The sequence below is a fragment of the Spea bombifrons genome, chromosome 11 (genome assembly GCF_027358695.1).
Source record: "Spea bombifrons isolate aSpeBom1 chromosome 11, aSpeBom1.2.pri, whole genome shotgun sequence".
Classification (NCBI taxonomy): domain Eukaryota; kingdom Metazoa; phylum Chordata; class Amphibia; order Anura; family Pelobatidae; genus Spea; species Spea bombifrons.
The window spans coordinates 34,009,122-34,034,312 of NC_071097.1; the positions used below are offsets into that span (position 1 = coordinate 34,009,122).

The following is a 25,191-nucleotide window of genomic DNA, read 5'->3' on the forward strand; positions in this document are numbered from 1 at the left end:
TGTATCAGTTAGTGATCTTTTTTTTAAGATACTTTATTTCTCTGTTCCATACAAATGTAGCCATTAATACCCCATTAAGGACCATGTGACTTAAATATTATGTCATGTTTTGTCGACATATAAATGGCTTGATATTTTTTTATGTTGGAGAAAAATGCATATAAGAGCAAGAGGCATTCAACAGGATTTTATCATCCCAGCAACCAATGAAATGGGCCAATAAGCGAGAACATTGCTTTTGTGTCCAGCGCCCTTTGTTATTCTGTTGATTGGTTCGCTTTGGCGTTTTGTTTCGTCTTCCATACTTCACCTTGGAGGCAGATATCAATTTATCATCTGCCTCTCTGGTTTACTCATTAGTAATACTAATTATAATGAAAATTAATATACGGGGACTTTTTATGGTTGAACGTCCGCAGGCACTAGGTCAAATTAACCTGTTAAATGCCATAACATTACGGTATGTATTTCTGCCCTTGGAGTCACACCACGACATAGTTTTGTTTCCAGCCCCAGGGGAGGTTATCTCGCTCCCTGTATAGTATGTCACATAAGTCCTTCATCAGGTCTCTCCGCATTCTTGAGCTTTCATTGGGCTTCCTGTAATCCTCCCTCCTCTAAACACTTCAGACCTGTCTGGTTATCGAGTCCTTTCCTGAAGCAGACAGGCGAATATGGAACTTTTATCTTCAAAACCACCTGCGGACAAATAACCTGTTCACAAGGGCTGCCCCAGTACCACCTCGTGCAATATTATGGCGCTATAATAGAGAGGAGACACCAGCTTGGCACCTGTACCTACTTACTATTGACCGGGATAAAGGTGAGTAACCTTTCACTTAGGCTGGCTGTATCTCTATATGACTATTTGAGCATTAACCCATTGATAGCCCATCGTAAGATCCTACTCATTGATTAATAGTAATGGTACAGCCCATTCTAATGATGGTTCAAATGGAAACCATGGCTTATAAGGAAGTAAAGACATTCTGAATAAAGTCACCTGTATTCAAGCAGGGGTTCCAGGCGTGGCAGGGAGAAAAGTGCCAATCTAGACGACCCTGATTATAAGACGACTCCCCAAAATCTGCGTTTGCTCTGGAAAAAACCTTGTCTTATAATCGAGCAAATCCGGTATTATCTTCTCCTGATATTTATTGTGTTTTATACACTATATTATACATCACATGGAATATTGTGGTGATTATTATTAGTCCTAATAACATTGACATATTCTATTTATTTATTGATCTTGATTTACTTATTACATTTGTATTGAATAAGATTTATTTTTATGTAAATATATTGTGGCATTGAGTCATTTTAGCACTTTTTCTTTTTATATATTTGATTCCTTTCAGCCCAGAGAACAGCAGCTTTATTACCCTCTATGCTTATTTATTTTTAACCATTTGGGGTTTGTATTTAATTTTCTAAATTTTTTTTGGTGGTATTTATAGAGTTTTCTACATCACAAATCTCCTGTAGATAGTTGGATAATTTACATTCTGCTATTTCGCCTATTTTAGGCATGACTTTCCTAACCTGAAAGTCAAGATGATCCAGAAAAGCATCCACGATCTTTGCTTCTGTATCGGCGGCATGGGATGTGTGGAAAAGGAGGTCAACACAGACCTTCTACAGCAAAAAAGGTACCTTAGAATTATTATTAATATGATCGCTGGCAATGCTCAGAGAATGCTGAGGGGTAAACATATTAAGTGATATAGATCAGTGCTCACTTAATTAAGCAGTAAGCACATAAGGTGATCTATACATTGAGCTAACAGAACTGCAGGCAAAGGTATAGATCAACAAGAAATGGGTTTTGGAATTATTAATTATTATTATTTGTATTATTATTATTATTGTATTATTTAAATATTATTTATTGTTATTATTATTATTCTTTGTATTATTATTATTATTATTATTATTATTATTATTATTATTATTATTATTTTATTATTTAAATATTATTTATTATTATTATTTTATTATTTAAATATTATTTATTATTGTTATTATTATTCTTTGTATTATTATTATTATTATTTTATTATCATCATTATTATTTTTATTATCATCATTAGTACTGTCATTATTATTACTTTATATAGCACCATCATATTCCGCAGCGCTGTACAAAATGCTGATCAACAACTGCAATAGAGAATAATGAATTTACATACGGTGCCGAATGCTGATGTCACAAATGGGGGACTGATCCTGGGAACATATCCCTAATTGTTCTTGGTTTTTTTTAAGTTATTTCTAGAAGGTCTTTCTATTATTTGTATTAGTTGTGTTAAAGCACAAAAGTACCATGATTGTAAATCACAATTGTAAATACGGGTTTAAAATTCTAGTGTTACATCATATTGTCAACCTTTATGGGGATCTTGGGTGAATTTGTGTGAATTTTTTGTAAAATGTTTAACCCCCCCAAAATAAAGAACCAAATTATCTACATTTCTACTTTCCCTTAAAAAGGAAAAAAAAATGTTTCTTGGAGAGACAAGCAATATATCCGCAGTTTGGTTGGTAGGTCTGATGACATCATAACCTATTTTTTTCTTGATTTGCTACATAGAACGTTCCTTGCGATCGTTAGAATCATCGGAAGCCTCGTCCAGGAACAATTTCTCTCTCTTTTTTTTTTGTAGTATTTGGGAATTACCTCTGCTTCTCGCTGCTAAAGAGAATAACGTCGAACTTCTCAGGGAGCTCCTCGCGTCGGAAAAATGTGACCCTTTTCAGAGAGGTTAGTGAAACAAACAGCTCACTGTCTTGCTTCATTCCCAATAGTTTGTTTTTCTTGGGTCTGTTGGCATCCCAGCCACACTCAATAATGTTGGTAGGTAAATGGAGCAGCCTCCCAGCAGAAGTGGTAGAGGGTAGTACAGCGAGGGGATTTAAACATGCATGGGATAGACATACGGCTCCTGAATCTAAGACGAGACCAACGACTGATTAAGGTTTGAGTCTTTACAGCAGGAGAAACGGGCGACTAGACGGGGGCTGGATGGGGCCGATCTGCCGGCTGTTTCTATGTAACCGAATTTACTTTTTCAGGAGCTATAGGAGAGACGGCTCTTCACATGGCGGCTCTGTACGACAACTTAGAAATAGCCGAACTTCTCTTAACGGAGGCTCCTTACCTGGTGAATCTTCCAATGACATCGGAAACCTACCAAGGTCAGACAGGTCGACAACAATACGTCTCTGGATTCTACGCGTTCTTCTTTATCCAACCATCAACCTTATTCTTGCAAAACTGTCAACATTACACAAACAGATAAAAAATGGGCAAATTATTAGTAAAAATCTATATTTTTTTTGCTTTTATTTGGTATATTTTAAACATTTTTGTTACCATTAGGTATATTTGTAAGCTTATCGAGAAGTATTTCTGCACGTCGGACATGGCTTCCCACCGGAATTCATATATATTATCAAGTCTCATACGACCTTCAATGGAAACTCATGATTCTGGCTCTTCTTCCAGGGCAGACGGCTCTGCACATCGCGGCCGTCAATCAGAACATGAACCTCGTCCGCATGCTGATCCGGAGAGGGGCCGACGTCTCCTCGCCTCGGGCAACCGGGAACTTCTTTACCCAGAAAGCCCAAAATCTCTTTTATTTCGGTGAGCCCACAAAGTAAACATAATCAAAAAAGTTTTATTAAAATATTATTAGATTAGAATGTATTGTATTTTATCGATTTATATTTTATATTTTTTTATTTTATTTATTACTTTTTTTACTATCATCGAAATGTGTTTTATGGTGGATAGACCGCCGAGAATTAATGTAGTTTTATTATTCTGTATTAACCTGCATTATTGATATCCAGACCCTGATATTATCTGTATATATTCTACCCCTATAGACCAGTGCGTTATTATAACCAGTTAATAATGAAATAATAATTAATAATAATTCTATTCACTATCCTTTATATGTGAATATCCACGAATGATATCCAATAAATATAATATTTTTTTCCCACCGTATTAACCATTTCTCTGTAAGTCAAATTGTTACATTACATACTACTTGTTGTGTCCTGTCTACCCATTGTACAGCGCTACGGAATTTGATGGCGCTATAGAAAACAATAAATAATAATAATAATAATTTCTAGTTATTCTGCATCCCCAGGGGAGCACATCCTGACATTTGCGGCTTGTGTGGGAAACGGTGAACTTGTGAAGTTGCTTGTAGCCAACGGGGCAAACTTGAGAGCTCAGGATTGTCTGGGTAAGAACCAAAGGGAATTCTCCCCGACTTAATCTCAGGTGAGACCCCCCGTGTCCCCTCTCGAGACCGTTACTGCTTTCTTTCCTCCTTTCAGGAAACACAGTCCTTCACATCCTCGTCCTGCAGCCCAACAAAACCATCGCCTGCCAAATGTTTGATCTGCTCACGTCTCTTGATTGCGACCGTAGATACCCCCGTCTGAACCAGATTGAAAATAATCAGGGCCTGACGCCCCTAAAGATGGCGGCGGCAGAAGGTAACGTCACGGTGAGTGAATATTCCGAAAACGTACGGTCTTCCTTCGCTCGTAGAAGTCGGCCGGCGCGTCAGATTGTGAAGATGCACGGAATGAATTCTTTGATTCCATTCTATACGTAATCAGGGATACAAACCCAAAGGCCATGGAGGCAAACGTCGAATCAAAAGTCAATAAGGATACCAAAAATAACAAAGTCTATGAACTAGGGGCAGAGATGACGGGCGACTTCCTACTAACATAAAAGATGTGCCTTTGTTACAAAGTTGACCCTGACAATAGTAACCATTACATTTATTAGATAATTAGTAGCAACAACGCTTGTCCGTCCGTCGTGGTGAATTAAGATCGCTCTGTGCCTGATGTTATCACCAATAATAACCACAGCCTTTACCCAAATACCTTTCAGATGTTCCAGCACCTAATGCAAAAAGATGTTAAAAAAGTCTGGCCGATGGGTCCTGCTTCGTACACGTTGTACGACCTCACGGAAATCGATTCCTGGGGCTCCCCGTGCTCCGTGCTCCATCTGCTGGTTTCTTCCAGCAAGTCCGAGGTGACAAGATGCCAAAATTCCGAATTCTGTATCTCACTCTGCAGTTCCGTCCTTTTCTTATCACCTTATAACTTTATTTTCCTTCTCATCCTTCGTGGTCAGGCCCGTCGAATCTTGGATCTCTCTCCGGTGAAAGATCTGGTAAATGAGAAGTGGCGAAGCTTCGGTCGCCCTTACTTCTGCTTCCTTGCCGCCGTCTATGTGCTGTATATGATTTGCGTGTCTCTTTGCTGTGCCAACCGTCCGCTCAAGCCACTCGAAAAAAACGGGACGGATCCCCGGGACATCACTCTGCTGGTGCAAGCCAACCTTCTGGTAGGAGAACATCTTATGGATGTCATCGAATTCAAACAGCAAGTTATCTATTCACTAAAAGTAAAAGTGCTGTTAGATTAATTGCTGTTGTGTTTGAGCGTTTCAACTCCCACTCGTGTTGTGATTTGAGTGGCACTCAAAAGCTAGTGAGCTACTGACACTCACCAATGACATGTTGACCATCTTGGCCGATGGGGCTTCAATTGCCTTGATCGTCTCGTTGATAGCCCCATTTGTCAGCCTCTCTACTTTATTGAAGGTCTGATCTTTTTTGGGGGGTCGTTCACCCACATCTGAGGGTTTGAGTTGATTTTGTCCACTTAAAGTGAATTTTAAACTAAAAAAAGCAGTCAAGCAGTCAGTCGAGTTATATAGTTGTTGAGTAAACGTTTGTGATTAGACGATATATAACATTTCAGCCAACTTGGTCTGAATTGACCAGACAACTATACATTTTTGCTTGAAATGCACCCAAAACCTTTACGAATGACAATGTTCTAATGAATTATTTATTATATTTCTATATATTATTTATATATAAAAATACACAGATATACATAAATAAATATATATATATATATAGATGGATAATTTTGTCATTAATCTCTTTTTAGGATTCCTACCAAACTCCGATGGCTGAGTTAAGGCTAGTGGGTGAGCTGATCACAGTCATTGGAGCCGTGGCTATGCTTCTTCTCAAGGTAAAACACATTGAATGTTTGTAGATGAATGAAAGTTACATTCCTTCTACGTAACAAACCTTCACTGCAAAGACATTCCCGCTGCTTGCTTGGCGCTTCAATGTCACTCGCTTTTCCAACGTCGAATATATGGAACGCTCTCGTAATTTATTAGAAGAAGCCCACATGGACCTTAAATGAGCTTTAAATAGGGCGTGTTGGTCAAGATTTAATTACTGGAGACTTAACCGTCCTGATATGTGATTCTTTTATTACAGTCTATGGGAGAACTAAACCATAGAAACATAAAACCTGCCAGCAGATCGGCCCCATCCGGCCCCCGTCTAGTCGCCCATTTCTCCTGCTGTAAAGACTCAAACCTTAATCGTTGGTCTCATCTTAGATTCAGGAGCCGTATGTCTATCCCATGCATGTTTAATACCCTCACTGTATTACCCTCTACCACCTCTGCTGGGAGGCTGTTCAGCTATCTACCATACTTTCAGTGACGTAAAAATGATAGAGTTATCAGAGATACTTTTATATAGATCTTTGTCTGAAATGCAATATGCTCTAAAATGTTTTCCATACAACAAAGGAACGTAGACGTCATGCAGCTCTAATTACTCCCGCGTCTCCATTCCTTGTGCAGATCCCAGTACTGATGAGCGTTCGGAATGTTTCCTTTTTCACCGACACGGTCTCCGGAGGGGTTTTTCATCTCATCCTGTGAGTAACTAGATGATGTATTAAAACATGCGCCACGACGAGGGAGAAATTCCCCCTAAACTCCATGGACAGAGAAATTCATTCCTAAATCAAACGCATTCAGAGCCCTCCAGGGCTGGACCGGCGATGGTGGGGAGGGCCTGGCACTTTAAGGCCAGTGGCCGCCTGATGACATGAGTGTGACTGGTAGCTGGATATACTTTTTTATGTTCACGTAGTGCGCGGCTGGGCATATCTTGATGCTGGTTGAGTCCGTGGGGCTGTTGGCCAGCGGCCTGTTGGGCATTTGCCCCATGTGCCAGATGGCCTCATGTTCTATCCCGTCCTCATCACGTCAGTCACGTATGTAGAATGTTCTAGAGGCGAATGGACTAAGTATATTGTTGTACCCCAATCCCTCTCCTCCTCCTCATACCCCGCAGACCTCATGCTCCGTCATTGTCTCCTCAGCGTGTCTTTCTCCTGCCTCATCCTGTTGACCCTGGTCCTGAGGCTCACGGATTCCGGAGGGGAGGTGGTCCCCATGTCTCTGGCCCTGGTCCTCGGCTGGTGTTATCTCATGTACTTTGCCCGAGGGTTTCAAATGCTCGGCCCGTTTACTGTCATGATCCACAAAGTAAGCAAAACTCTTTCCCATTATCCGAAAGTTCTTTCGGAACACGGCGACGATAAGCGTTCATAACGACACAATCGTGGAGATCTCGTTATTTAATAATCACGTTTTGTTATTTATTCATCACCGATTGTTATATTTTGTTGCAGAATCACAAAATTGGTTCATATAATTGTTGCAATTTTGTTATCTGAAACATTCGTTAAAAAACATTACTTAATTACTTGAATGCTTACATTGGCAGTAAAATGTAAAAAATATTTTTTTTGACATGTTCTCAATATTCTTGATCACTCTTGAAACTCTCTTACCTACTTGCCAATGTTTCGAGGGGACTTCTTTAAAAAAAAACGTATTTAAATATTATCTAATCGCATTTTTTTTATAAATATGGACCAATGTCCTCCTTTTTTACAGGAAAGAAATCCAGTCCATTTTCTAGTTAATCTTAAATAACAAAATCCAGACCAAGCAGCACCATTTATCGATTTCTTAAAAAATAATTAGTAATCGTATCAGTTTTTTTGAATGTTTTACCCTTTTTATCAATTATTTGCTTGTTTAAATGTATCACAGAGGTTTTTTTTTTTTACACAGATAATGTTTGGAGACCTGCTGAGGTTCTTCTGGCTCATGGTGATCGTCATTATTGGTTTTGGAACAGGTATTACATTTTATCAGAAAGACTCCACCAGAAATGGAAACCTGGCTGCGGATTGATGAAGTTATTCTTAATGAGACTTTTTTTTCTATAAAAAGGCCCTAATTTAATTAGCTCTGAACTAGATGAGGTCGGCATCGTGGGCCGCAGACACAGTCATACTCCTGCTGTGTAGGAATGAAGCTGTGTAGGAATGAAGCTGTGTAGGAATGAAGCTGTGTAGGAATGAAGCTGTGTAGATATACTATAGTCCTCCATGCACATTTCTCAGGAATGGACTATGTTATGAAAAAGCGGTGCTGTCACTTTAAGGCCAGGGTCCATTAAATAAGACGTGCGCCACCTGCGGGATACACGCGGCTAGACGCTACGCTCTTATAGTTTTGAAGTGTAAAGCACCAGTAAATGTAAATGGGGGGGCAACAGCTCCATTCCAAAGCCAAAATCACAACCCTGGCTTTTTATTTTCCATGACTCGTTGGCCGGTATCTCTAAAAAATAACTCACTAAACCAATGTAGTCAGTTGCTACGGTGATAAAGCCACATTTTAAACTTTGCATTAGAATCTTTTTGCACATTTAACCCCAACTTTCTTCTTTCCTTTCCCCCAATCTTTCATCTTTCTCTCTTTCTCTTGCACTTCCATTTACCGTGAAACTCTCTTACATTTCTCTTTTTTTTCTTATTTTTTCTGCTTTTCTCCCTTTTCTCTGCTCTCTCTTTTTTCTTTCTCCACCTTTTTTGCCATTTATCTTCTCTCGGCAGCTCCTCTCTTCCTTATCATCCTTCTCCATTCTCCAGACGTTCCGTCTCCCTGATTGTCCTCACGCCCCACCGCGTCACGTCTTCTCCTCTTGACCTGACATTGGCCGTAAATATATACAACGTGTTCCATTTTCTTTTCAGCCTTCTATGTGATTTTCCAAACCGAGGACCCCGCATACATGGGGATGTTTTACAGTTACCCCATGTCACTCTACAGCACCTACCAACTCTTCATCAATGTCATGGACGCCCCTGAAATTTACAACGTTGACCTTCCTTTGGTCTTCAGCTTCATCTACTTTCCCTTCACGTTGATTTCAACCCTGTTGATGCTGAACCTGCTAATTGCCATGATGGGTGATACCTACTGGAGGGTGGCGCAGGAGAGAGACAAGCTGTGGAGGGCACAGGTCAGCGGGGATAATCGCCGTTCTCTTACATTGGATCCTGGCCAGCTTGATGATGTTAAGAAGGAACCTATTAACTAAACAACAAAACAGAAAATAAATGTATAAATGCCCCGAATGTACCCCTTTATTTTATAACGAAATACTGACCATGACCATTATTACTAAAATACCCCGAGAAGCTCCAGATATTTACCCTTTAATGACCCATTATAAATATTTGATGTGGTCACTCACAAAATGTGCTAACCAATTGGCTCGTATTCCGTCCTCATGGAAACCTTGACACAAGATTGACTTCATGGAATCACCTAAATTGAAGCAGGGATATCAACCACTATATTGGTAGCAAAAGCACCAGTTGGGATCCTTAGATATGATCACGGCCGTATAGAACCGGAAGGAGTCAGCTTTAAGGTCCCCTTGGTTCTAACCAGTTCAAACTTGCATAAATGATCTCGCCAGCTGATATTTGCCCTCTTCCAGGAATATAAGCCCCGCTCCCCCCCCCCCGCCTGCATGACCGTCATTCTTCATAACAATTTCTTTGCCATCCCACGCAGCTTGCAGCCATCACGGTGATGTTGGAAAGTAAACTCCCCCGATACTTCTGGCCCCGACTCGGTGTCTGCGGGTCCAAGTACGGGCTTGGGAACCGCTGGTATTTGTGGTAAGTGAAGCTCCGGCGAAATTAGCGATAAAACAGGAAGATGAATAAACAATAACTCTGTCCATCAAACCGAGGGCCATCAAACCTACAGCATGCGATAGCAGATGGCGCGTTACAATGTATCTGATTGATATCCCACGTAAACAATACACGATGGCTTAGATGGAACTGAAGGAAGTTTTACTTTACTGAGAGGGTGGTAGATAAGTGGAACAGCCTCCCAGCAGAAGCGGTCGAGGGTAATACAGTGAGGGAGTTTAAACATGCATGGGATAGACATACGGCTCCTGAATCTAAGACGAGACCAACGACTGATTAAGGTCAGAGTTTTCACAACGTATCCACATTCGTTACAACTAACCAAAAATACATATTGTCGCACTTATACCTGGCGTAATAATACCCTTTAACCCACGATCCTCCTGATTGAATTCACTTTCGATTTTACTGCTTTTTATTTTGCTGATTTTTATTGTTTTAGCGTGAAAGACACCCAGGATCCCCAGAAGTCAGGAACCGTCCCGCCCAACAAGACTGAAACCATGCAGAGCACATCCGGGAAAACGATCCCCAAAATACAAATCTCCCCCGTTCTGGAGGATGAGGAGCAGAGAGACTTGGTAGAACCGTTGGCAGAAAGAAGGTCAAGCCGAGGCTGGCAAATCGTACGGAGGGCAACCATCGACCAGTTACAAGGGATGGACGTGTTGGCCGGGGAATCGGAACACGAAGTCTTTCATATCTAGACATTTCTACAGAACGTGAAAAAGCACCACGCAGAACACGGATTGTTGGATAATCACTGCAAGGAAACGCTTCAGTTATAATTAAATTGACTTATGACACGGACTGGGTTAGCATCACTACGATGGGGAGAATGGAGAAGATCTTCTATGATGTCATAACATATCAAGTGGTTCTGTAGGATGCTCACCCCTTTTTTTTCCCCCCTCCTCTAATTTAAACTTGGTGACTCCATTCAGATAATTAAGACATGTTAAATCCTTCAGTTTTAGGGAGGAACGTCAATGAAAAAGGTTAATTAAAAAAATGTAATGAAATAAATAAATTTTTCGGATTTATGAGCCTGAATGTAGTTTTATTCAACGTTTTGCATAATAAAACGTTTACGTACCGCCCAACCATCACATTTTCCATAGGATAGTCCCAATTTTCAGAAGTTGGCAGATCAAAGATGGGGGGCATTATGTCCGGGGGCGCCGTGTTTTAAAGGCACGCAGCACCTTTTAGTGCAGCCTACGGTGGCTATGCTGGCTCGGTACAGCATCCAAAGTGTAAATGGGCCGGTCCTGGAGATCAGAAATCTCTCCTGTAACCCCCCCCAACACCTTTACCCCCCTAAGGGCAAACCTCTCTAAAAAGGCTTGCCAGCCGCACCTAGGTTTTCACCACAATCCAACACGACGACCTTTCCTTAATATATCACACTGTCCGATACGCCTGTTCCTAATCATTAGTTTTGGGAGTAAACGGCTTGGTTAGTTTGAAATACTTTGTATGAATTGAAAGGTCAGTCACAACCAAGAGCTACACCTATAACACTTTTTATTGATAAATAGTGATATTTTTGCTTCTAAAAGTTATTTTTTTTTATTTTTATTTGAATTTTTTATTTACAAAAGTGGCTCCCCCCCCCCATCATATCATCTGATCCCACAGATCCCACAGATCCAGTTGTGTGGCAGACAAACGGTTAACAGCAGCGACACTACAATATGGCGTGTAACAGTTTTAGGCACCTTTTAATGTCTTAATCATTTAAGTTAAAACAATCCTGGTTCATTTTGGGGTAACACCAAGAAAATCAGTCAGTTTTGGCCAGCACCTTCTTCCGTTTTGGCTTTCCCAGTCAGTTTTAGCATCCGCTACTGCACAGCTCTGGCATTCCGAAAGACCCACATCATCTAGCCGTGATTACACCTTAGGTCATGCATTTGTCACACGTGGTGTATCTCCTCCAACTCCTCCGTGCTACTTTGTGGTATATGTCCACGTAGCTGCTCAATGGTGATTGACCTCACGATCTGCCAGCCACGGCCACTGGCCTTTCTCACTGGTACCGTCCTGTTTCCTGAAGCCGTGGGGTCTGTCCTTGTGTCTTCTACACATATTTGAGGCAACTCAAGTCTGGTTGCACATGGGTTATCTTGGCCAGAAAAGGGGCCTTGGTCCCGTAGGTTACCCAGCATTTGCGTGCTTTTCGAAGGTTCGTTGTCCTCGGTGAACTCAAAGGTTGGGAGATTCCCTGGGACGCTGCAGATTATCCCCTTGGTCAAATGGATATTCCTGGCATGAGGCTTCTCAGGTTTATGTTTCTGGTGTTCGTTTTCCGGACCTTGGAACGCCTCGACGTAACGGCGAATCTTCTGCTGGCTGAGGTCCCTCCTGGCCACCACTCTGTAAATAGAACCAGATATGATCAAGATTTATTTCAAACGATCAAAAAATGTATAATAAACCTTCCAAAACGTAAATTCTCATCACTATTTTATCTTCAAAAGTGATATTATCCACCACCGGTCGTCCGATCGTTTGTGTAGAGAGTTTTCTCGAAGCACATCCAGAAAAGTTAACAAAAGCCAACAACTCTTATATTTGCAAATCGTCTGTGGTAGAACATTTTCAAAGTGGATACCGATAAAAAAAATAATTTGTGGGAGAATCAACAGAAAGCTTAAGAAATATATTATAAATATATATATTTTTTACTGTTGAAATAGTTCAAGTGATGGTGAACTCACCGGAGGTACCAGCGATCCCCCAGTCCATATTCTCTGCCACAGACACCCGATCGTCGCCATAGGCAATGTGGAAGTTTTCTCTCCAGCATCACGGTGGTGGCTGCGACCTGGAAGGTAGGCCGAGGAAGGGGATGTTATAAAATTTAACTAAATTGACAAACGGGTCAAGAGCAGCCAATATGTGGTTCCTCAATCGGCATTTAATACAAAAAAAAAAAGAGTAAAAAACAATATACTCCATCTCCCACAGAAGGTGTCCCAACTTGGACACATGTATAAGGTTGACTCATTGTTTTTTGTTTTTTCCCCCCCAGAGACAACCATATATTACACATATGCACGCAAAAAATTATAATAGAGAGATTTTTGACAGGGCAGCAAGTTTCTGAGATGCAGAAAATGATATTTTCTCAAATTTATTCTAAAAATATTCCTAAAAATAAATGATAATCATAAAAAACAAACAAAAAGACGAGTCAATAAAGGAGCTCGGATCAACTGAAAGAGTAACGTGAGTGGAGAGGTCAGACGTCGCTCAATACCTGTGCTCTCCACAGCTCATCCCGCTCTTGCGCCACCCGCCAGTGCGTGTCCCCCATCATAGCAATCAGGAGGTTCAGCATCAACAGGTTTGCGATGACCGTAAAGGTGAAGTAGATAATACTGAAAATGTAAGGGAGGTCCACATCATAATTTGTCGGGGAGTTGATGACATTCAAGAAAAGCTCAAAGGTGCTGAAGAGAGACATGGGGTAGCTGTAGAAATGCCCCAGCTTGGACGCATCCTCCGTCTGGAATATGATATAAAAAGCTGGGGAGACAGAGAGAATTGGTTCCCATGAAGATCAACCAACATTTTCTTGACAATACATTAAATAGCTTAATATTTAATCCGTGGGTTTCGCCATGTCCATTGGTTTCGAACTGTTCCATAAGGTACGCAGCCAATCAGAAGCAAGAGAATCATTGATATGCCAAAAACGTCCACAAAATATAAATCAATTTCAGCTTGACGGCTTCCAACGGTACCAAGCGCACAAAGTTTAGTGAAGTTATTATTAATATATGCTGATTCTTCCATAAGATCAACCCACGTATAATTTACTTACCGGTAGCAAAGCCAAATATGACAACAGCCATTAACCAGCAGAACCGCAACAGGTCCCCGAAAATCATCTGGAGAGAACAGGGTAGAATTAAGGGATTAGTGGAGGACGTTTCTATGGAAGGAGCTCAGAAAGCATAAGAAGCAAATTGAAGAACTTGTGGTGAAATACTCTCTGAAGGCTGAACATGGCTTATTTAGACCTCACTTCGGTGCCAACTGACATTATAGAGGTTAGTGACGGTCTTGGGTTTTGTGAGATGTTCGTTAACTGGTAGAACATCATCCCTTTAATTCTCCTTACTTTGTGAATCATGATGGTGAAAGGTCCGAGCATCTGGAAACCTCGGGCAAAGTACATGACGTAGCACCATCCGAGAACCAACACCATGGACATGGGGACCACCTCTCCGTCTGTGTTAGTGAGTCTCAAGATAAGGGTCACCAGGATCAGGCAAGGAAAGGAGATGCTGTCCGGGCACAGAAAATTCAAAACGATGAAAAAACATATAAAAAAAAATACATACTTTCTTTTATATAGTGCCATCATATTTTGTGCAAATATAATATTTATTGTTCCGCAACACTTACATAATAATGGTGAACGGCCCACCCTGGACAGCTTGCGTAAGGTACCTAGCATTTTTTATCTGCAGCAAGTCAGGGATCTGAAAGGAAAATCAGGAAGATTGTTGAAATTCTAGAACTGAAGATCTTCTAGTTTATTTCACCCTTTCTGGGTCGTTCTCTCCACTGATTGGAGGGCAGGTCAACGGAAGAGCCGCCATTTTGTTGGACGTTCGCACCAGATTATGTCCGTGGCGATGCGGACGAAGATATATAAAAGATAGAAGATAAAAACGAGAAGAACAAGAAGATGTGGAAGGGGTTGGCAGAGAAGGGAAACTGTTGGAGAACATTAGAGCGAGTGTGAGTAAGCGCGCCAAACTTTACAATCGCTACTTCTACATCTCCTCAAAGGAAGGGAGCTTTAAGTTTTTTTTTTTTCTTGTTGGAAAATATAAACTTACACACATCAGGATATTTACCTTCAGCAGCAGAATTATTATTGCCCCGATAACACTGATCATTTCCCCACCGAGACGGGCGAGGTCTTCAGGTGTGGAATAGGCTTCCTGCAGAAAAACAGCCCGAAGTTACTCAAGAAATATTTCCATTTTGACATAAATTGACAGATTTTTTTAATTTTTTTTTGTTACCCATTACACATATTTTCAGCATAAATTGAAGAAAACGATTAACGTGATACATAAAATACATAGTTCACCCTTTATTCACCTTTAGGGGTTTTTGCACAAATATCGTGATGTCCCTGGGGTTCGTGGAATTTTCGGTTTTGGATTTTAGAGGCCGGTTGACACAACAGAAAGAGACGCAGGCCATGTATAGGATGTAGAGGACCGCCAACGACCAGAAATAGGGCCGGCCAAACCTCTGCCACTTCCTATTAACCAGCTCCTTCACCGGGGAGAGGTCCAGAATCCGACGCGCCTGGAAATTAACGAGACACGTTTGGAGGACTTGATGCACAATAATAAAATCAAACCCTAGGTCTATCTTTAATCGGGTCATCCCGTTACCTCTTTCTTTTCTCCAGAAACCACAAGATTGAGGACAGACTTGGGGTCCCCCCACGTGTCAATCTCAGTCAGGTCATAAAGGTAACAGCTAATAGGGCCAAAGGTCCATTGGATCTGTCTTCTCTTCTGAACCAGATGCTGAAACATCTAAAATATCGATAAATATATAAAAGCTTAGATATTCCATATTCCAAAGAAGACTACGTTCTCTAGCACATTGGATGTGTTGTAGTTGACGTACCACGGTGTTACCCTCTCCGGCAGCCATCTTTAGAGGCGTGAGACCGTCATTGTTGCAGATGTCCTCTAATCCTGGTCCTACTTTCTCTTTGTGATAGGCCAGGATGAGGTCATACATTTGACAGGCGGCCATCTTGTGCGGCTGAAACGCCAGAATGTGAAGGACGGTGTTACCTGTGGACAGAAGAAAATGGATAACCTTGAATTAAACTTTTGCCCCCAAAACAAAAATACATACAATTTTTATTTCCTTGTCCTGGTATGTCTTTGGCGTAGGACACAACGTGCTAGCTTACAAGCGGAACTTCATTTACAGAAATACAAGATAAAAAAAAGAAGAATGCAAAACAAGAGAAAAAGGTTCCGCATTTAAAAAAAAACACAAAACAAATATATAATCCTCATTTTTTCCTTAATGTGCAAATTCAGGAAACTTTTCTTTATTCTTATTTCCGCTTTGACTAGTTCATGACACAATGGCCATTTTCTCAGGATTATGTTCTCTGTCATCTATTTGTAAATATTTAGAAATGCCAAATTAACAAAAGTTGGAGTCTCATCACATCAGATGTCAAGTATTATAAATGTATACCGGTGCTAGAGAATGGATCGGATTCCAATTCAATATAAAACATAAGAAGCACCAGAGGCGGCCACAGAAGGGGTATAGCAATTAGTTTGCTCAGGGGGTAAGAAAAAACAGCCGTCCTGTTAAGTATCGGTTGGGTCGGCAGAGCGTGACGCTCTGTTCTAGGTCATGGTCGCTAACTCATCTCTAAGTGGGTAATCGTGCTTGGCGAGAGGTGAGGAAAGACCAAGTTAAGAGGAAAGAAATTGGATCGAAACAAAACCCAACACCAACTTCCATATTTTTGATCCAGGCCAAGTTTGCCTTCATGAAGGTCGATGGATGGCTGGCCGGCCAACAAGCAGCAGGAAAAAGGATGAAACGGGGCAAGGTGAGCGGTTCCAACTACCGCCAACGATCAGGAAAACCGAACTGTGTTCAGTATTATGGGTCCGTATTAGCCCCGGTAACCCAACAGAACCATCTCGTACCCAGCGAGTCTTTGGCCTCTGGATCTGCTCCGTGCCGAAGTAATAACCGAACAAGCTCAGCATTCCCCACGCAGGCAGCGAACGACAGAACGTGTTCTCCTGGAAGGGGAGGAAAAAAATAAAAACGGCAAGAGATGGTAAATAATTTTAAAAAAATATTATTTGAAACACAAAAAATTACATGATTATATATTACATAAAGAATGTACATTTCTTACATATTGCATACAAACGCACATTCCTGTCGCACACAAACGCATTTCACCTTTGGACTGTAGTAAATAGGTTACCCCAGCGAGGTGGGATGAGGCGTTCCATTATTCACATCCTATAGCAAATATATATTTAGGGTGTTTCCAATGAAATTGACCGCATTAACCCTTAAGATATGCTGCAGGTGTAGTAGATACAAGGTTACTGATTTCAATGGCTATCGTTCTCTAAATGTTCTATTCCGGTTACCCAGGGATGCAAATTCACCGATTAAGAGAGAAATGCACATAGAATTGCTAAAGTAACTTAGTTACAAGATTATATATATCTATATATCTATATATATATTGTTTTACAATCTGAATAAATAAATAATAAATTTTATTTAATGCAACCAAAACCACAAATTGCCCCTTAAAAGGGACTCTCCAGCTACCATATGTACTTTAACGCAAATTACACCTGTGGGGTAAAATTCTGATTACTGGCAGGTATCTCCAGCATTGGCTTGGGGGAATATTCTGTGGTGGGGTTATAATAAGGCCCCCCCCACCTGTGCGCATGCAAAGAAAGTGCTATGAAGGAGATGTTCCACTGCAGCTCTGGAGCTGCAGCTTCTCCTAAAGGCAAGTGACATATTTTACGACTGTATTGTTCGTGAGGCTGCCTGGGACACTGGAAAGTCGACAGTTCCACAAGACTGTGACAATAACAAACGATGCGTACATTGCGTGCCTTATGGATCTTGTATCATACACTGTACATTATACACTAAAGAATGAGGAAATTCAGGTCTGGCATAAATAAAACCAAAATCAGATACGGCCACGGACTAAACTCAAAGCCACATGACAGGCAACGAAAAAGAAAATATCAGAGAAGCTGCCAAAAATCTGCCAGTTTTCCCAAAACAATAAGCAGAACATCAACAACTCCACCTCGTGAACTCGTTCCTCGCTGGTTCCTCAGCTCGATCAGCCCGTAGTACACAGAATAAAGACGTAGACACACAGAACAATCCATCAAGTCATATAAGGTGGCAGAGTTTTGGGGACCAAACCCAAATATCTCCTACAGACCAAGTCCAACATCTCGCTAAGACCAGTCATCGAGATGCTGACGAGAAAGGTCTTTGTCATAGGCCACCTTGTCCACTTGGAAACATAATGGCTTCTACATAGGATACTTGCAGCTTTTCACTCTTTATTCTACTAGATTTTTTGGGACAAACGGAACTTGGCTTCTCCGTTGAGCCCTACAGCAGGAGCTCAACGTAAAATACGGAGCTTGGACAACCAGACCAATCAGTAAACTGTATCGGCTTCAACTACAGACTCCATTTTTAAGGTTAATATGGATTTCTAATTTTTCCTACCACTGGACCCAAAAACATCTAGTTTTTGTGAAGTCTTCCTTGCAGAAACGATATAAAAGTGGCCAAAATTATTTTTGGAAAGTTACATTTGGAATTCCATGAATGTCATTGCTTTCTTTTTTCTTTTTTTTTTTTCTGGCCGAAAATTCTGAGCTTATTGCCTCGTTTTGGGGACTTCAAACGAATCACCCAATTTACCAAAATTCTGTAAATTTGCAACTACCGGTAATACAAATCTGAATGCACAAGCCTAAGAGAGAGCATGACCCGATGACTGGAGGGATGCAGGTTTCAAGGCACATGGTTAGTGCGGCTGGCGGTGGGCTGTAGCCATGTGACTTTTGTGCGGTTTGAGAGCCATTTGTTTCCCTAAAAAGGTATCTTATGCTTCCACCTTGCCACATGAAGATTGGAGACATGCGCGCCAAAGCGGTAGGGCCACAGCGAAAGCTGAAGCCATACTCTCTCCATGGGCTGAACTCTGTTCTATACAACCCCTTCCTTCCCTCCTTGGTTAAAGTCCAAGGGAGGTCTGGGAGTCCTCAAAAGAGGGCAGTAAGGGATAAAAAAACGTAGGGCACTGGATAATTCTGATAAGAGATTAATATATGACCCCAATTTCATGACTATTAGAACCGTAGAGCGTTGTATACAATGAGTTAGGAGTAACATGTTCTTACCGTAATAGAAAGAGTTGGTGGGCTTCAGTTTGAAGAAAGTCCCCACGGCCCGTGCAGTAGACACGTCCGCTCCTTTGTCGATCAGCTCCTGGGCGATCGCTACGTTCTGACGCATCACGGCGATGTGCAAAGCAGTCTGGCCTGTCATCGGAGGAGAAGAGAGTCCGTCGGAAATCAACACAACGACAGATACACAGGAACGACCAGAGAAAGAATCAACACATGCACATGGACTATACGCCACATTTCTATTAAAAAAACTACGAAATTAAAAGTTTCCATGGAGTCACAAGTAGGGAAAAATAACCCTTTAATATGTTACTAAGGTCAAAACGACACCACAAGAATGATGAAGAAGGAACGCATGTATGACCGAATGACGCAATGCCCACTTCCCTTGGAGAAGATGCGCTTACCTTCATATAACTCGGAAGCCATGGGTTGGTTAACCAGATCAGGGGCTTCTTCTAAGAGGACCTTCACCGCTTCGACGTTGTCATACAGGACGGCCAGGTGTAACGCGGTCTCCCCGACGGCTCCTGATATAAAACGAGGCATTAGAACGACAAGAAGCAACAGAGCAGGTTTTACTTCATCCGGAAAGATCAGGACAGCGAACCTGATGGTCTGGATGATAATAAACTTCAATCAAACCCATTCATGGACCTTTATGGTAATGAAACGCTGGAGGTGGAACCAACAGAAAGAGGACAACTTCCAGATTTCAAGTAAGTTACTGCAGGAGTTTATATATATTATATTTAAATGAATTAAGGAGGTAACAACTAGAATATTTGGTAAAAATGCACAGAAATATAACCCCCACAGCGCTGTATTTATCTGATTTGCTCCCTGGTTTTATCTGATTTGCTCCAATAAACTCCCTTTATCTGCAGACCTGCAGCCGCCGTTGCTGTCAGTCATGTGATATTTTGGGTGACTTTCCCGGCTCAGACCCCACACTGAGCTGATGCTCTATGGCGATGCTAATGAAGTCCATTCCTCCATAGGCTTTCATTAGTCAGAGAGTCTAACAGGGTGATTAAGACTGAGCCATTCTATCGTTCCCCACAGGCGGTATGATAAGGAGTCGGGGTGTTTGTCTAGTAGATCAGGGCTCAGAACTCATACAAAACGGCTAATCTGCAGCTGCCTGAAAAAATTATGGAAAACTAGAACTGTTATAAAAAAGAGAAGACAGAAATATTTAAAAAATGGATTTTAAATCTGATACTTGGAATAAAACATGGTGGGAGAGACCAATTACAGAGATGTTACTTGTTTGAGTAGAACAGAATTGGAGATGATAGACGCCAGAAAACCCAGTTGTGCGTTGTTTACCTCTCTGGAAGCGGTCGGTGGATTTACACGCCAATAACTTTTTAAGCGTCCTCACGCGGTTCTTCTGTGCGGAACAAAGCAGCGGGAGCTCCTGGATTCTGAAAACAGATGAGACAGCGCGGAATGTAGGAGGGCATCACCAGAATCATTCATCAACCTTACATCCGTGCAAAAGATTCCAAGGGTGGTTTGGGAACGTAGGGTGTTTGACAAGGTCCTCATGTGATTCTCCTTTTGTCATTTATATCATAAATGACAAAAATGGTAAAAAAAAAAAAACAAACAAAAAACTTGCCCCTCTTTTCTAGGAGCCCAGTTGGGTTTGAGGGATCTACAGTCTTCAAAACCACAATAATGCATTATTCATAAACATGATATTTATTTTCTTACTCCGTTACATCAAAACCTCAAAATGTTGCATGAAAAGTCCGGCTAAAGCCCCTCTTATTGTCGCTCTGGCCCTTTAAAATGTTGAGGGGTATATATTATACAAGCGGAAGGGTACATGCTGGCAGCAGGTCCGGTGGGGGGCAGCCAGTCCCGCCATATTGGGTCTCGAAGCTCCCTGTAGCGCCGCTGCTCAGCGGGCCGCTTATAGGGCCGGCCCATTAACACGATGGCGAACTACAGCATGGCCTTAAATTGGAATGCTGGGATATGACATCATATCCTGATGACACACACCGCGAACATTTTTATATTTCTTCTGAGGTCTTCTAAAATCAGGCGAAGAATGTTAGACTCTTTAAAGTCATTACGTGAACCCTTTCGAGTGAATGGGTTTCCCCAGCTGGTTTCTGAGGTCAGAGATACTGTAAAGATCAAAGTGTCAGATTCCAGAACGGATCTTCCTCCCCCATATGGAATAAGACAATGGATGTAAATATTTGCCGAAACCCCCGGAGGTTACTATCTATTAAACGAGGTCAGACTCTCGGGTCACCTCTCACACAGACCGGGGCGTGCGGGGATTTATTGGACTATTGTGATTTCCTATTCTTCCAAATATAATAATTCTGTAACTACACGCAAAATAACCCCCCCCCCCCAAAAAAAAAACATCATTCCTAAGATCACTAAATGCCAAAACCCTTCCCAGAAATAATTCGTATTTGAAACATTTTAGGCCATTCATATTTTTTCAGGGAATGCTTAGCTGTCATGTGACATGTAGCATTTAATGGTAGATCGGCCCCCATTCGGCCCCCGTCTAGTCGCCCGTTTCTCCTGCTGTAAAGACTCAAACCTTAATCAGTCGTTGGTCTCGTCTTAGATTCAGGAGCCGTATGTCTATCCCATGCATTTTTAATCCCCTCACTGTATTACCCGCTACCACTTCTGCTGGGAGGCTGCTCCATTTATCTTCCACCCTCTCAGTCAAGAAAAAAACATCTCAAAATTAGCTAATAATAGGCCAAGAAGTCAATAAAAAACGTTGCTAAAGTCAAAACAAAAACAGTTCCTTTAAAGTGTTTGAAGGAGAGGTGAATAAAAACGGGGCAAACAATTCAAGGAGGTTGTTTTTGTTCAATTTTATCAAGTGAGAAATAAACCGGTTTCGTGTTTTTGGGAAAACACAACTCCTGAAGTGTTTTATAAACATGGATCTTGAAATGACTGATGGGGGTCAGCGAGTTCCCATCCTTCAATTTGTATTACGGGCCTCGACTGGAGCCACTTATTAAAGGAAATTGTAAAAAAGGTGGGAATCATTAATTATATATCGAATTTTACTAATTAACTCACCTTTTTTATTTTATTTCTTTAATTTAGTTGCACTCAACAGATTAAGACAAGGCTGGGATCTAAAATAGGCCAAGGATCCGTATTATCCAATACCTGCCCTTATATATCAGCTCTCCGTCTCTCTGGCTCCACCCCTACAAAAGCTTCAAGAACCAATAAACCACAAAGAAAAACCCCCAAAAAACCAGCATATATGACCCACTAAGGTCTTTAATGTGACAATAAGCCTAGTGTCCGTTCTACCAACCACTCCATGCCAATAGCCCCAATCCTACCAACCTCTTCATCCCAATGGCCCCCCATCCTACCAACCACTCCATGCCAATGGCCCTCCATCCTACCAGCCACTCCATGCCAATGGCCCTCCATCCTACCAGCCACTCCATGCCAATGGTCCTCCATCCTACCAACCACTCCATGCCAATGGTCCTCCATCCTACCAGCCACTCCATGCCAATGGCCCTCCTTCCTATCAACCACTCCATGCCAATGGCCCTCCTTCCTACCAACCACTCCATGCCAATGGCCCTCCATGCCAATTGCTCTCCATCCTACCAACATTTCCATATCCATTGCCCACCATCCTAACCTCTCCATCCCATTGGCCCTCTAAATTACAGAAGTTGGAGAACTAGTAGTTGTTTAGTGGTCTATATGCAATAGTGGGGGTAATTACAACAATAACAAATAAACACTGGGACAGGGACTAGCTGGGTCCACAAGGCATTTTTCTTTAGATGTTTGTAACCTGCATTCACAAAAAAAGCCATAAATTAAGCTGTCAGGCAGAGCCGCCGCTTCTCATTCAGGAACAACATGTTTTTCAAAAAGGTTAGTGGTTTTACCCAAACGTATTCTTACAGGATGATGGCTCCGAGGGATCGACACCCTGGGGGTTACGTTTCAGGAGCAAAGCTTGAGAAGTGGTTTTAGCAACATAGTAATCCATAAAAAGATTTTTTTCCCAAAAAATTAAAGGCTTTAAGGAGCTGGAATTATTCTGACCTTTCTAAGGTCAAATATTTTGCATAAAGAATTCCAGGTCCAACAGAAATCGTGATTATCTGGGAATTACTATGGAGACCACCAGAAATATCAGCTATGAACGCTTTGGTTCCCTGTATAAAGCGGAAATGATGACTTTGTAGAAGATGAAACTTGCTTTTTTTTTTTTAAACGAATATTCAGTTCAATATTTAGGAAAAAGAAAAATCTCACCGTTTCTGTTGCAACAAATTGATTTCGCAGATATCGTCCTCTTGCTTTCTCCCAAACCCGAGGACCATATTGACCTCCGCTGGCTTCGCCCTGGGTGAGTTTGTTACAAATGAAACGTAGTCCAAAATTTGTCCGGAAAACGGAGTTATCCTCATAGAGGTGAGAGAAAAAACACACCGAAATAGCCACGAGTTACTGAAACCGAGCTTTCAGGTCCACAAATACCAGGGCTAGTTTCTGGTGAATTCATGATAAAATTGTTCACATGTTCAAGTTGGAAGTTCTCTCCTTAGTCACGAAATTTGCATTTCCAAAGGATTGTCAGCTCTGCAGATCAGTTGTCCACGTGGTCGCCACCTTTACCAAAAATAATTAAAGTAGCTATGTTAATGCAAGGAGGTACTTGGTGGCTTCAAGCTTCCATTATTATTTGTTACTGCTAATTATATTATATAGATTTTTTTTAATTTTTTTTTAGTTCATGCACAGTTCATTCTTTACACTTCAAATAGTGATCAGAGTCTACTCTACAGATACAGGTGAAAGAGCACAGGAGAACCTCCATAAGTTTCTATTTAGTCAATTTAATGTAATAAAATAATAAAAAAAAATATATATATATAAGATTTTCCATTGTTGTACATTAATGTGGCGGATCAGTAAAAAATAAAAAATAAATAAAAAATTAAGAATACAATGACTGCCTCCATCCAAAAAGGTATATCTAGTGGTAACCAAAAGTAATACAAAAATAATAATAATATAACCGGGGAAAAAAATAAAATAAAAAGCCAATTAGAGTAGCTAAAGGAAAATAATGAAATAAAGGAAATACCAATACAAATTATTTTTTGAATGAATAATTCTGGCTTCAAACTAATTTTTTCTCCGTTTATTTTTTTTAAATCTTTGTTAAAAATAAAAATACTAAACAAGAGTGAATTAAAAAAAAAAAAAATTAGGCAATTAAGCCTTAAACTAAACATAGTATTGTTTGTTGAGAAATGATAATATTGCTATTTATACAAACCTCGCGTTTCTCCCGCATTCCCAGAATCCTCCGCTCAGCCTCTGGTCCACGCTGGCATTGAGCCAACGCAAGGTGGTCTTCACGTGCCCCTCGAAGCCCTCCTTGCCCCGCGTCTCCTTGTCTTGAGTCCTTGACTCCTTTTTTTCGCTATCGGCTTCTTCCAAAAGTCTGAACTCCTGTCTTTTCGCTCGCTTTCCGGCCCGCAGAATGTCTTTAAACCTGCTGGACAGGTTAGACTCAGCGAATACAATATTACCGGGACTCCTCGCCACATCAATGGGGTTTACCTTCAACAAAAGGCTTCCCCTGGCCCCCCTGTTGTCACCAAAGATCTTATCAGCCACCTTTTTTTTTTTTTCTAGTAAATTCTGCAAATTGGCTGCATTAACTCCTTCTCTGCCAAAGAATGTTAATTACAAAATTAACAAACAAACAAATAAAAAAACAATACCAGTCCCACATAACACCGGCAGCATTCCCCGAGCTAGGTTCTCGAAGCCAGTTCCAACAACAGCCGTGTCGCAGCACAAAACTTCCTTACATCTCCTAACTAAGCCTGTGGAAAGTTCGTAACCAAAGTCAGCCAAAATGTCTATTATTTGGCAAATTTGACTTTGTATATTTCAAGGACAAACGCTGCTTAATCTCACCAACCTCCTGGTACCAGCGGCTCAAAGATGTCACATTTCTCATTAACTAGAATTAAATCAATCATTGAAAAAAGGAATTATTTTCGTTATTATTTGTATCAAATGTTCAAAAAATAAAATATTTTTGCTTTACCACTTTTACCAGCAGGCTGTGCAACGTAACAACTACTCCTTCGGTAAAACAGCCGTTTACAAAGTAAAAAAACAAACAAAACTATTACAATAATAATTCTCACAGCAAGCCGATGTACAT

At 41.0% G+C, this 25,191-nt stretch overlaps 2 protein-coding genes across 2 annotated transcripts; one reads left to right on the plus strand and one right to left on the minus strand.

Moving 5' to 3' along the window:
- The first annotated feature begins 597 nt into the window (after window positions 1-597).
- On the plus strand, window positions 598-10,972 carry LOC128468524 (transient receptor potential cation channel subfamily V member 6-like). Its single transcript, XM_053450277.1, has 16 exons — window positions 598-823; window positions 1,530-1,652; window positions 2,667-2,764; window positions 3,076-3,198; window positions 3,509-3,649; window positions 4,167-4,265; window positions 4,360-4,532; window positions 4,931-5,077; window positions 5,180-5,392; window positions 6,007-6,093; window positions 6,725-6,801; window positions 7,252-7,417; window positions 8,012-8,078; window positions 8,983-9,251; window positions 9,812-9,918; window positions 10,400-10,972. The coding sequence occupies exons 2-16, from the start codon at window positions 1,558-1,560 to the stop codon at window positions 10,662-10,664; spliced, it is 2,127 nt and encodes a 708-aa protein (XP_053306252.1). The 5' UTR covers window positions 598-823; window positions 1,530-1,557; the 3' UTR covers window positions 10,665-10,972.
- An 841-nt stretch (window positions 10,973-11,813) lies between these two features.
- Window positions 11,814-25,191, minus strand: LOC128468316 (transient receptor potential cation channel subfamily V member 5-like). Its single transcript, XM_053450007.1, has 17 exons — window positions 25,175-25,191; window positions 24,289-24,507; window positions 23,259-23,348; window positions 20,295-20,392; window positions 19,370-19,492; window positions 18,954-19,094; window positions 16,686-16,784; window positions 15,628-15,800; window positions 15,387-15,533; window positions 15,085-15,297; window positions 14,835-14,921; window positions 14,377-14,453; window positions 14,090-14,255; window positions 13,790-13,856; window positions 13,223-13,491; window positions 12,681-12,787; window positions 11,814-12,336 (listed from the first exon to the last, which is right to left on the minus strand). The coding sequence occupies exons 1-17, from the start codon at window positions 25,189-25,191 to the stop codon at window positions 11,877-11,879; spliced, it is 2,553 nt and encodes an 850-aa protein (XP_053305982.1). The 3' UTR covers window positions 11,814-11,876.